At 37.6% G+C, this 13,211-nt stretch overlaps 1 protein-coding gene across 1 annotated transcript in view; it reads left to right on the plus strand.

The window, feature by feature from the left end:
• ITSN1 (intersectin 1) overlaps positions 1-13,211 on the plus strand; it is a 119,767-nt gene that overhangs the window by 18,362 nt on the left and 88,194 nt on the right. Inside the window, exons 7-14 of the mRNA XM_009282959.2 lie at positions 1,740-1,840; positions 2,504-2,567; positions 4,783-4,920; positions 5,875-5,990; positions 7,167-7,199; positions 9,521-9,783; positions 10,656-10,805; positions 10,982-11,122. Coding sequence (XP_009281234.1) covers positions 1,740-1,840; positions 2,504-2,567; positions 4,783-4,920; positions 5,875-5,990; positions 7,167-7,199; positions 9,521-9,783; positions 10,656-10,805; positions 10,982-11,122 — 1,006 coding nt within the window. The remainder of the gene's footprint in view (positions 1-1,739; positions 1,841-2,503; positions 2,568-4,782; positions 4,921-5,874; positions 5,991-7,166; positions 7,200-9,520; positions 9,784-10,655; positions 10,806-10,981; positions 11,123-13,211) is intronic.

The raw sequence follows: 13,211 nt of genomic DNA on the forward strand, positions 1-13,211 counted from the left end.
GAATCTTGCTGGTCAATTTTATTGCCAACAGAGGCCTGAACCTCAGGCGAGATGACTTCTTTTCCAAGGTGAAATTGCATGGTTCTCTGAATCTGCTTGGGCCAGGGTTGGAACTTCCTTAGTTCAATCACAGTTACTTCAGTAACTCTGCAACGTCTGCCAGCACTGAAGGGGATATTCCTTCACAGGCTGCTGCTAATGCCGAGTGATGAACTGGCGTGTGTCTTCAAGTTTTATTTTGGAGAAAACAGATAGCAAGGTAATTGATTTGCAGAGTTTATGGAAAGGAAGGAAGAAGAGCTAAGTCCATTAAATTGAAATGTAAAGTTGAAGTTGTTGTTGGTTTTTTTTCTAGCTGAGAATTATTTTGAATTTTGTGAAGGGTGAAATTCAAAATTCCACTTCCGGTGCTTTTATCACTCTGCCGAGTCACCAGTAGTGAACTCTTGGCATACGTGGTGTTTGGCATACATGAGTCAAGTGTTTGTCCTCCAGCATTTTTTCTTCCAAAACTACCATTTGAGTATCTATGAAGGAGAGTTTCATCGCTTAATGTACAGTAACCTTACTTCACAGGTCAAGGTACATACATATGTAAGACAAAAGTAGACTTAATGTGTGGAAACTCCAAATCTAGCAAAACTGGTGAGGGAGGAATTCACATGGATAAAACTTAAATAGTCAGCTTTTTTTTTGGTTTGTTTTTTTTTTTTTGAGTTTCAGTTCTGTTTTCATTCTTTAAGACGCAGCTTGTTTTTGCTTTGCTCCCATGAAAGAGTATTATTAAAGCACAATAGTCTGGAAATAAAAAATAGAAATAGAGGTATTAGCTGTTTTGGGTCTTGTCATGTGAGAATAGGATATGAGGTCAATTAGTAGAGTATTCATATAATCCTTCTCAGCTCAACTTTAGAAAGATCTTGCCATGCTATCTGCTCAGTGGACCAGGGAAAAGGGATTTGGTGGTTTTTTGTTTGTTTGTTTGTTTTTTTTTTACTGTAACTTGGTATGGTGTTACAAATGCTTATTTAATCTGGCTGCTTCCCCCCCCAACCTTAACAAAAAAGGACAAAGTTCGAATGTCTCTAAAGGCAGAAAAACTGTGCTCATTGTTTTTTCAATATGAAGACTTGTCAGCCTTCAAGCATGGAAAATTATAGCTACAAATAACAGCACTCAACCCATTATGTGGATGAATTAGAACTGGGAATATTACATTTGTCAGTTGAGTTCCATTGTGAGAAACTTCGATTGCTTTCATGTGTAGCTTTTTCACAGTTTTTTCTATGTTTTCAGCATATTTTACATTTGTTTTCCTTAATCAGCTTATGAATTACTTGGCTAAGACAACCAGTTAAAAGACAGGGTAAAATGAAATATTACTTCTGCTGACTGTGGGTAAGGCATTTCCTATTATATGTTTAGGTAAAAGCTTTTAGCTCCTCTAAACTGTTTAGGTTGCTTAATTCCCTGCTAGTAAAGAAAAATGCAAAACTCTTAGGCCTGTCATTCAACTATACCAAAAAACACCTTCTAAGACACTGAATTATAAGTGTTTTCAAACAAGAAGTCAAAGCTGTTGTGGTTTCAGGAATAGAAGAGAATATTTGTGAAAAGAACCATTTCAGGCATAAAACTTGATCTCTGTGCAGCACTTCATCCTGTTGTACCTGTTAGCTTCATGTGTTTAAATTTAAAATTATATTCCCCCCCCCCTCTTGTCCTTTTTCTAATTCTAGTGTGCCTCCTGTGGCAGAGTGGGCTGTACCTCAGTCATCAAGACTGAAGTACAGACAGCTGTTCAATAGCCATGATAAAACAATGAGTGGACACTTAACAGGTATTGAAGCGGTTTTTGTTGTCTCCTTTTTTTGAACTGTAGAAGGCCAATTATAATAGTATTTAGAATGCTATTCAGATAGTAAAAGACTCTCGTCTCTTTCTGCTGTCACCATCAATATTTTTCTGTTCAAATCTCCCAACTGCTTAATGATCTTGTTTAGGAGCAAATATTTATTGTAGCTGGGATCATTTTATCACCTTCTTTCCTTTATTTTCTGCAAAGTAGGTTGGCACTGGGAAATGATTCTTGGAAAGGGTACAATGGGTTATGTGAAAACTTGTGCAGCCATTTACAGTGTTCAGTTCATCCACGGATGAGGGTGCCTATCCAGTTTCAGAAATAAACTAGAGTGGTACACTAGCTTAGTTTTACTACTTCTGGGAGCATCTCTTTGCCTTTCATAGCTTTTTTTTTTTTTTTTTTTTAAAATCTGAATGAGTGTTGTGGAGAAGGTATAGTTATGTATTTTTTACTATTTTCCTTTTGGGCATAGGGGGGGTGGGGCTAGGGATAGCAATATGTATAGCCTGTTCATGCTGATAAAATCTCTTCAGTGTTACCTATTCAGAAGTAAGCTCTGCTTGTGCAGTAGCTACTTGGTAATGCAAGAAAAGGAGAAAGTTGCTTATTTGTTCGTTAATCCTTGTTTCACTTTGTTAGGTCCACAAGCAAGAACTATTCTTATGCAGTCAAGTTTACCCCAGGCTCAGCTGGCTACCATATGGTAAAAATACATCTATCAATTTCTACCAAACTGGAAACTGTATTTAAACCTCTATACTGTATACTGTGGGTTTTTTCTCCCTTTTCAATCTCCCTCCACTGATAAATCATTATACGTTGCTCTTTTTAATGTATAACTTTATAAAACAAAACCTGCACTGCTATGCTTATATTAATATTACTTCACAAAAGTAAAAAAGAGCATCATTTGTGCTATGCACATAGACGTTTCGTAAGTTGGGTTTCAGTTATGGGGTTTTTAGGCAGACCAAATGTTCAGCCTCCTATGTCTTCCACATCCTTGGCCATATGTGATACAGCACCAGTGAAACTTAAACATTTTCACAGGTAGTACAAAACGAAGCTTAATCCAGAACCGTACTTTCTTTGGGGCTTGTCTGCCTTTTATGCGATTTTCTAAGGGCTTATTTCCAAGGGGCTGGAGTTACATACGTTTAAAATAATGGATTTTAAAAGGATTTGTCTTGGCTTCTCTTTTTCCTTTCAGCTTCTTGTTTGCTGAAGTTTATTGTGTTCTTATTGTCACATGGGTTAGCCTCTCTCCTCCCTCATATTTTGGAAGGTCGTGCTTTCCTATGTACTGTGTAATGTTTCTACTTTATTACTTGGGTAGTACTTGGTTATTGTTGATTTATGGTTATCTTTGGTGACTTCTCAAATGGCCTTCATGCTGCTTCCGAATATTTTTAATTTCCAGTTGCCTTCTACAAGTTATTTCTAATTAACTTCTATACTTTATAAGTCTTTGCTTGAAAACCATTGTCAACTCACTAACCCATCTGACTTCTGCGTGAGGATGTCAACTGTGTTGTCACTCTAAGAAGGCGGTTCAATGGCACTTGTTTTCTTTGCTAAGCACTGATGTTTTTGTTATATCTTAAAAAGCCCTCTCTCCTTCTGTTTTCTAACAAAGCTACTGTAAGGAAAAAAAATATCAACCCAATCATCCAGCAAATGATTAGCCAAAAAATACTCAGCTTGTTGCCAGCACTGAAGTAGGTTGTGTGGGCAGGTGAATGACGTCAGTGTACTCCAGGAGTTCTAAACATAACTCTTTTAATTTTTGACATTCAAAACTGCCAAGTCTATTGAGATAAGGAATGGATTTTACAGCTTTTGTTGTCCTAAGTATTGCTTCCTTTCCTGATACTTATTCTCTGGCAGTGGAACTGCTGTTGCTGTTCTCTGGGGCAAGATGTGTCAGCCTGTATTGGGGGTGGATTCACTGACTCACACACAAAGTGAAGTACTGATGTGCAGGGTGTCAGCTACTCTGTAGCAGCTGTTTTGGTATTTCCGTAACAAAGATGTGGACCCAGACTCTTAGGATAGCTGATTAATTATATCCTTGCATGCTAGATTTTCATTCTACTGGCTTGTTCTTGTGCCCCAGCTGAGGAGTTCAATAACACAAGCATGGATCAAATTGAGCTATAATTGTCTTCCAAATTTAAATCCCATAAACAAAGTCCTGTACCTTGAGACATCAAAAGAAGGTATCAGTTTCTTACCTTTGATTTTTCACAGTATCATGGGAGATTTTCCTGCATGATTAGAGTGCAGCATGCTAGAGAAACAAAGCTGATGTTTAGGCTGTTAAATTTTGTCCAATGCCACCCTAATATGAGTAAAAGCATTTTGTGCATCTGTTGGAGCGCTGGTTTTAGGCCATCCAGAGGTGTTACTCCATAATTTTTAATATGTGCATAATGCTAAAATGTTTTTGTGCTTGTCAGGACTAGAATGTTAATGGCTTTGATTTTAATGCAAATGTGTGCTCTGGAATGTGAGATAGGAGCCTCCGGGGAAGAAGGAGACCAAACCAGAAAGTTCTACCAAACATCTGAGCTGATTCTTTTCTAAATGATACTGTGTAATGGATGTTCACAAGGTGTTCAAGAAAACTCCATCGATTAATGTTACTTATATAGCATATGGTACAGGCAACACTCAAAGAGCAAGTGAAGTAGAAGCCATGGCTATAAGGATAGTTTCAAGGCAGACATGCATGAGAAATTTGGGAAATAGTGACGCATTTGTTTTTTGCTTTTTATTTGTTTTGAAGAAACAAAGTAGTGTGAAAAAAATAGTGAAAAATTGAATTGATTTGGAACTGAAAACGTTAAAACTATGCTTTTTAACAGCGATTTTTAATATTTAAGAATTTACTTACTTTGTACCTTTCCTTTAAAAAGGAATCTTTCCGATATCGATCAAGATGGAAAACTTACAGCTGAAGAGTTTATTCTGGCTATGCACTTAATTGATGTAGCTATGTCTGGTCAGCCGCTACCACCTGTACTGCCTCCAGAGTATATTCCACCTTCATTTAGGTAACTGGTTATAATTCTGGAATCTTGCTCCTAAATTTTTATTTCATTTGGGAAAGCTGTCCTGTGAGTGTAAAGTACAAGAGATTGAAAAGTAACCCCTCTCCTTTTTGTACTGCATCTATGGCACAGAGTGCCTTCTCGTCGGGTAATGCTTGTCTAGCTTTTCGGTTTTATTACAAGAACTGGATGCTGGAATTAGCAAGAATTCCTTGTGAGAATATAGTTTTGGTCAATGTTTTATGCTAGCGTACCTTCCAAAACTTACTCAGTCTGGCCATATAAATTTAAAGTGTTATAGTTCAAGCTTAGACTTTTGTAGAGCAAATGGGATGTATTGGAATTCAAAGCATGCTGTGAATTTACACTAGCAAATCCAGACGTCTTTTGATGCAGTTGTATCTGTGAATAGTACTGGGGAGTCGTTACTTCTGTTTCTCTGTTTCACTTTTTTGTGGAGAAATGGGTGGGAAGACAGTAACAGCAATGGAAAGAAATGTTTGCATACAATCATAGCTTCATGTTCTTTAAGTATCCTCCTGAAGATTACAATTTTTTTGTTTATTCCATGTAGGGTCTTGTTTTTAGCTTGACTGTAGTGAGCTCTTCCTCTGTCTTTGCAACTTTTGCTATAGTTTGTCAGCATTTCCCCAACTTCAGACTGGTTACGAGTAAGAGATCTTGGGGACAGGGTTGAACACATCTGTAAGTTGCACGGTGCTGTGAACTTTGAACTAGGTTTCTCAGGTCAGCAGTGTATGCTGTTGGGACTCTGGAGGATACTGTTATCTTAATGGCGATGGCCGAGTAAAATCCTCTGGGCAGCACTGAGGGAACATTAACTATCATTAAACATTACATCATTGCATTTAATTTATGATTTCATCGTTAAATCATAAATAAATTTGGCAGGCATAGGTTCTTTTAAGCAACTTGGAATTATTGTTTTATTGACAGAAGAGTACGCTCTGGTAGTGGCATATCTGCTGTAAGTTCAGTATCTGTAGACCAAAGGTTACCAGAAGAACCAGCATTAGAAGAAGAACAGCAGCAACTGGAAAAGAAATTACCAGGTGAGCAAGCAAAAACAGAGGATGTATTGTGTGCTGTTATCAGAGAGGTGTTATCATCAGGTTATATGCTGTGGAGTTATAAAAGCTTATTAAGAAATGTTTTCTTTCCAGATCAGTTTGTGACATGTCAGAGGCATAACCAAGACACTGTTTGGCCCAGCTAATTCCTGACTGTGGCATGATCCTTTGTGTTAGTAACAATGGAGTTACGGACAACATTCAGGCTGCTTATCTTATGCACTCTCAACAGAGGCAGCACTTTGCAGCCCTGTTATAGGACTGCAATGAAAACTTTTTACTACCTTCATCTTCTGACTTAGGTGGAGTGTAGTTTGGCTTACGTACTCTTTAAAAGATCACAAGCACATATACAGAGGCCTGTTTCATTGCAGTCTGTGTAACAATATGATTTTTTATACAAGCTTTAGCAGCTCTGCTTTTGGGAAAATTTGAGAAAAAAAAAAAAAAGGGGGGGGGGGGGGGGGGGAGGGTAGAAAGCTTCCTAGGTGCTAAATGGCTAAATGTTAGGAACGTCTTAACGCTTCTGATCATCCCCTCACTCTTCTTTGTACTTTCTTTACTTTTGCTCTATTTTATTCTAAGATGAACAGAATGTCACACAGTTTAAGATGTAGCAACATGACAGATTTATACAGCGCCATAATAATGCTTTTCTGTTTTGTTCTAAATTATTTTTCAATTTTTTTAATTGATTGCTAACACTGTATTGCCTCTTTGATCACAGCTTAGATCTGAGTCGATGTTTTAGAAGACTTTCCACAGTAATGCCAACATCCTTCCAAAAATCTATTAACCATTTTAGAGCACATGACTGTGTGTGTTTAGTTAGGATTATTTTTATTCCCTACGTACACTACTCTGTATTCATTAACATCTGAATTTCCTCTGCTTTTTCATTGCCAGATCGCTCAGTTTTGTGAGATTCTTCTAAAGCTCTTAGAACAGTCAGGTTTTTATTTTAATACCATGACTATCTGGCATCATCTGCAGAAGCTGTCTTGTTACTTTTCAATCTCTTCCAGATCATTGTTGCACACTGAACAGCACAATTGCTAGTACAGATCTTTGAAGGAGGCTACTGAGAATCTTTCTGTCATTGTGAAAGTTGGTAATTTATTTCACCCCTTAATTCTAATCTTTTTAACTGTTTGTTAGTTCCCAAGGACCTTCTGTCTCTTTCCATACCAGGTTAGTTCACGGGATCCGCATGTGAGCAATTCAGACACAACTCTTGTCTTTGGTTTGTGTTTTATAACTAACTGCTGCTGGCAGTCTGCTGGGTAATTCCTGGCTGTAGGAGGATGGAGGGAGATAGCAGGGACTGCTGAAGCAGACCTCACTGAGGTCTCACAGTGAAACGTTTGGTCACAGGTGTGGTATGACTCTCCCGTATTGGGTCTTTGAGGCCTAAGTCTTGTGTCTCTGGAATCAGAGGATTTTGGTATGCAGTTTGTAGTGTCAGGAAGGTCAACCGCTGCCTTGGCTTAGTTTCTTTATTAGACTTCAAAATCACGCAAGTATTCTTCTGTTGACCTTATCTTTTTCAACTTGCTTATTGATACAATTGGGTCTATTAGACTCGAGAGGCAACTCTTTCCTGCATTCCTTCTTCCATGGTATCATGTTTAGTCATGTATACTAACTCTCTGTCTATTGAAGCCTCTGCTACTTTGCCCAGCGTGGGAGTAGACTGACTTGTCTGTAGCTTTCAGGATCATTATACTGTCTTTTCTTAAAGACCGGTGTTGCATTTGTCATCTTCTAGTTTTACAGCACTGACGTAGATTGAAGGATGGATTGCACAGCACGGCTAGTAGTTCATGAATTTTGTATTTGAACTATGGATTAGCATTGTCTGGGTTTGGCAACCTGTTACTCTTAATTTTTTGGTTTTATTTTTGTTTTAAAGCCATTTCTGTTTTCAGTTAAAGAGGAACGAGAGTGTATAAGCCTTTTACTGTATTTGATGTACAGATTTTCCATTGTAAAGATCACTTATAATAGCGAATGTTGTCATGCTTCTTCATTGGCTTTGCTAAATCTGGCTAGGTGTTGGGTTTTTTTCCTTTTGAGGCATTTAAAAGAGTTTTTATTGTTGGCTTTTATAACCTTGTAGAAGCTTTCCCTAGAAGCATAGTAACACAAGCCAATAGCTACTTATTTAATTTGCTGGAAGTTGTTCTCTTCTATTGTCGTATTTTGGGTATGCTTTGTTTTGTTATCTCTGGTAGCTACCTTGATTTTGCTGAGTAACCATACTAGCTTGTTGGGCAGCCATCTTAGAACCTGGTGTTTCTTCTTAGTGGTATATGTTTTCTGAGCCCTGAACATGGTATATTAATGTCCATGCTACTTGAAAATGTTTTGCCCTTCTTGACATAAATCTTTTTTTTCCCTTTTTTTTCCCCTCCCTTTTTGCTTGGTTTCCTAAATCAGTGGGGGTTATAAGCACATTCTCTGTCTATCAGTCTGTATCTTAATATTCTTTGAACCCAGTGGCTAATTTTAAACAAACTTGACAGACATCAAAGTGGTTAAATTTTTTCAAGTTTTATGAAAATTGGTGATTGGCAATAGGAGAGGGGGCCAAACTTAGAAAAAGACAAGAATTCAACTGGTTCAACAGATGTTGGTCCAACGTGTCAAACAGTTAGTGCATGCACACTTTGAAGTAAGTATGTGCTATCTCTTGACTTGACTTGCATCTCAAAAATGTACATGTTGGATACGTAGGGAGAGAAATATAGAATATGGGGTATGGGAATGGGACATATAGAGTATGAAAAGAAACAGAAGGTGAAGTGGAAAGAATAATTTGGAGGAACTGTGAGGGAGGAGCCTAGGAATGTGGAACAGGGGAAGGACAATCCCTGATATTGCAGAAGAAGGTCAGGGAACCTGTGCTGGAACTGAGGTCATTCTTTTAGGACAGTGAGTGATGAGGGTGCGAATCTGCAGGAATCCAGTCTTCCTGAGTTCAGCTGCTCAAGAACTTAAGCAAACCATTTCTTTTCCTGACAATAATGAGTAATCTTATGAGACTAGCAAGTTTAAATACATTGTGGTCATTTGCATAATGGCTTTTCGATAATATCATCAGCTGAATCCTTTGCCTTGTAGTAATTGAAGCGTTGGTTCTTGTACTGCTACTATTATCAAATGTATAGAGGAACTCCAGATCCTGTGTCCTCACAGAGGATTATCTGGTGAATGGTTTGTCTAAATGATACCCGCTTGTTGGGCTTTGTGGAGAAAACTATGAGCCTGAGGAATGGGAACTGAAATTCCCACCTTGTTTTCCTAAGGATGTAGGTTTAAGGGGATCTACAATATAAATGCGAATGATAAAACCTAGAATTACCTGTAGAGCTATATTATCAGTACTTGAGAGCTGCATCTAGTACTGTTGGAAAGTTGTTTCACTTTGATTCAGCATATATGGATTATTTCTTTTTTAAGTCAGTAGCAGAGTTTAATTCTCCTTTGCCCCATGTTTCCACACATTAAAGTTACATTTGAAGATAAAAAACGGGAGAACTTTGAACGTGGCAATCTAGAACTTGAAAAACGGAGGCAGGCTCTCCTGGAACAGCAACGCAAAGAACAAGAACGTCTAGCACAGCTGGAACGGGCAGAGCAGGAAAGGAAAGAACGTGAGCGGCAGGAGCAAGAACGTAAGAGACAACTGGAGCTAGAGAAACAGTTGGAAAAACAACGGGAATTGGAACGGCAGAGAGAAGAGGAAAGGAGGAAAGAAATAGAAAGAAGAGAGGTAACCAACTGGATAAAAGGAAGGTGGTTATGTCACTGACAGCTGTGTTTGATTAGAACAAAATGTAATGTGTACATTAAAATTTTTGCCATCATTTTTAGTAAGCAAACATTTAAAGAATGAACTTAAATTTCTGCGTTTTTGAAGGTAAGGAAAGAGTCGGCTACCTCTTTCTTTACTTTTCATGTGAAATGAATGGATGAGACATTTAGATCTAGGAAAACGTGCTCCTAACCTCTGACTTCTTTAAAAATAATAATAATAATAATTATTATTTTCTTTGACATAAAGAGATGCTTGAATGAACGAAGAAAAACTCATGGGCATTGGTGGCATTCATGATTTTCCTGTGATGAGTTAATTTGTTAAAGAAAACACATACTGGTTAATTTAAAAAGCTATTATTTTCTCACATTGCCAAATAATGATGAATTCAGTGCAGTAGCATTTTATTCTTTGCAAAGCTGCAGAATGTCTGATGTTGGAGGTCGGAAAGAGATTTGATGCTATCCCGGAGAGTTCTTGAAGTCTTAATATGAAACCACTTGTTAAATCAGAAAATTGGATCTTGGGAAACTGATTAAAATGGAGTGATATTCTGTTTAGTCACCTATCTGCTATACAGTGAAGCCCCATTTCACCAGTGCTTTCAAGTGAGCTTTTAAACAATTGAGCAATTTGTGTGCTTAAATAGAGGCACATTTTTAGTCCGCAGTTTAGCAGTGTGTTTATATTAATGTTCTAATTGCACATTAGAATGTGAATATCAGCAACTAGATATTGCACATTAGAATATGAATATCAGCAACTAGAATAGTTTCTCAAAATAGATCTTTCATATCTTTTTTAATTTATTTTTTTTAATGCTGTAGGCTGCAAAACGGGAACTTGAGAGGCAACGGCAACTTGAGTGGGAGCGTAATCGTCGGCAAGAACTACTAAATCAAAGAAACAAAGAACAAGAGGACATAGTTGTTCTGAAGGCAAAGAAGAAGACCTTAGAATTTGAGCTGGAAGCTCTAGTAAGTGATAGCTTTGCAGATAAAACACACAAGCACAGTAGTGACTGTGATATGGCCATGTTTATTTTCTATAATTTCAACTTTTAAATATGGAATAAAAGTACTTTTTAGATCCTGACTTGCATGGCAAACCATTCTGGTAAAAAAGAGAGATACTGTTCTTTTTTTTCCTAAAGAATGATAAAAAAAATCAGTTGGAGGGAAAGCTTCAGGATATCAGATGTCGGCTGTCTACCCAAAGACAAGAAATTGAAAGTACAAATAAATCTAGAGAACTGAGAATTGCAGAAATCACCCATTTGCAACAGCAGCTACAGGTGAGAAAACGTTCTCTAATTTTGTTCTTAGCCTTGCATTTTGGCCTCCTCAACTGCATCAATATCCTAAGCAAACTTGCCACAATATATGATGTGTTGTTTCTTGTACATAAGGAATTGTTGTAGATAATTTGTCATTCTTTTAAATGAATGTTCTTCAGACATGTCTAGGAATTGCTTCCTACACTTGAAGGTGTGTCTGTGATTATCATGTCATTCTCGTGGAATCCTGTTGTGAGGAGGAGTAAATAGTTTGGCTGAAGATGTTAAAGGGTTTGGGGGGATGAGGAGAATGAAATTTTACAGCATGTATTTTTGTTGGCAGTGATTGCTGTTTGTGTGCTGAAAGAAAGAATTGACTTCAGTGAAGTGGCTTGTTGATGATGCTTTTTTTTTTTTTTAATTATAAAATAATGAACTTTCAAAATTGAAGTTACCAGTTAAACCAGTTAGTTCTTGGTCTAACCCTGACATTCGTCTTTCCTACTTCTCCATCTAAAATTCTGGGTAAAATTAAAGATGGAATTGAGTAGATGTCTGCTTTTAGTGAAAGAGTATTCTTTGCAGTTTGTAAAGGTTTCTAGATGAGTTGTAGTATCTGATTTAGGGATTTTAGTCTTTGTTAAATATTTTATATTGCTTGAAATTAATTCTTGACCAGTAATGGGGGCTCTCAGTGCTTTTCTACCACTACAAAGAGAATCTCACACTTACGTTATGAGGGCTTAGGTGTAAAACCTGTCTTAAAACCTAATCCTACTGTTCCATTTCAACTTTCTAAGCATAATTAATATAGTACATTCGTCTGAACAAAACCAGAACTTGAAAGTTCAGGTTTTTTGTTTTATGTATGAGTATTTTTTTGACTTTTTTTTTCTTCTATCTTAAAACATTTTATGTTTCTATTGAAGTTTTGTGTGTTTCTATTGAAGTTTTGTGTACACCATTACACCTTTCACAAGATATCTTTCTTTTGGCAGCAGCTTGTTACAAAGGGTATAATTTAGGGATCATTCTTGCACAGTGTTTGTGTCCACTTGATGCAAACAATAGCAAACAAGAAATGCTACTAAGGGACGCTTGTGACATAAACAATTGCCATCATTAGGCTTGAAACCACTCTTCTCTCTTTAATGAAATGCTTCTGTATTGGCAACTGAAAATGAAGTCAAACAGCATTGAATCAAGTGTAGGAAATTGTTACACTTAGCAGTACTGGCTCAAAGAGACAAAAAACTGACTATGCTTGATAAAATGCATGAAAAAGCCCCCATTTACCTGAATAAGTTAAAGACTACTGATCTTATGTGCACAGCCAATCTCCATGTAAAAGCAACAACCACCTGAATTTCCCTCTAACCCTTCTAATCCAAAAGCTTTCCATAGAAATGGTCTAAGGTACTGTAACTCACTTCAGAAGAAGCTAAGCAGCTACATAGCCATTGATAGATAAATGCTATTTCAACAAATTGAATGGAATTCATATCCTACTTTCATATGTCATTTCTGTTAACTTGGTAATTTTTGTTCAGTTAGCCTCTGCAGAAAAGGTAAAGTATCTCTTTGCTTTTGTCATAATACAACAAATTAAGAAGGAAAAAATATGTTACAGTAAAGAGCTGTAAGTCATTTATCATAGAATCATAGAATCATTAAGGTTGGAAAAGACCTCTAAGATCATCGAGTCCAACCGTCAACCCAACACCACCATGCCCACTAAACCATGTCCCTAAGCGCCTCATCTACGCGTCTTTTAAATACTTCAGGGATGGTGACTCAACCACTCCCCTGGGCAGCCTGTTCCAATGTTTAACCACTCTTTCAGTAAAGAAATTTTTCCTCACGTCCAATCTAAACCTCCCCTGGCGCAACTTGAGGCCATTTCCTCTCGTCGTATCGCTAGTTACTTGGGAGAAGAGACCGACACCCACCTCGCTACAACCTCTTTCAGGTAGTTGTAGAGCGCGATGAGGTCTCCCCTCAGCCTCCTTTTCTCCAGGCTAAACAACCCCAGTTCCCTCAGCCGCTCCTCATAAGACTTGTTCTCCAGACCCCTCACCAGCCTCGTTGCCCTTCTCTGGACACGCTC

Source organism: Aptenodytes forsteri, unplaced genomic scaffold, assembly GCF_000699145.1.
Source record: "Aptenodytes forsteri isolate BGI_AS27 unplaced genomic scaffold, ASM69914v1 Scaffold2, whole genome shotgun sequence".
NCBI lineage: Eukaryota > Metazoa > Chordata > Aves > Sphenisciformes > Spheniscidae > Aptenodytes > Aptenodytes forsteri.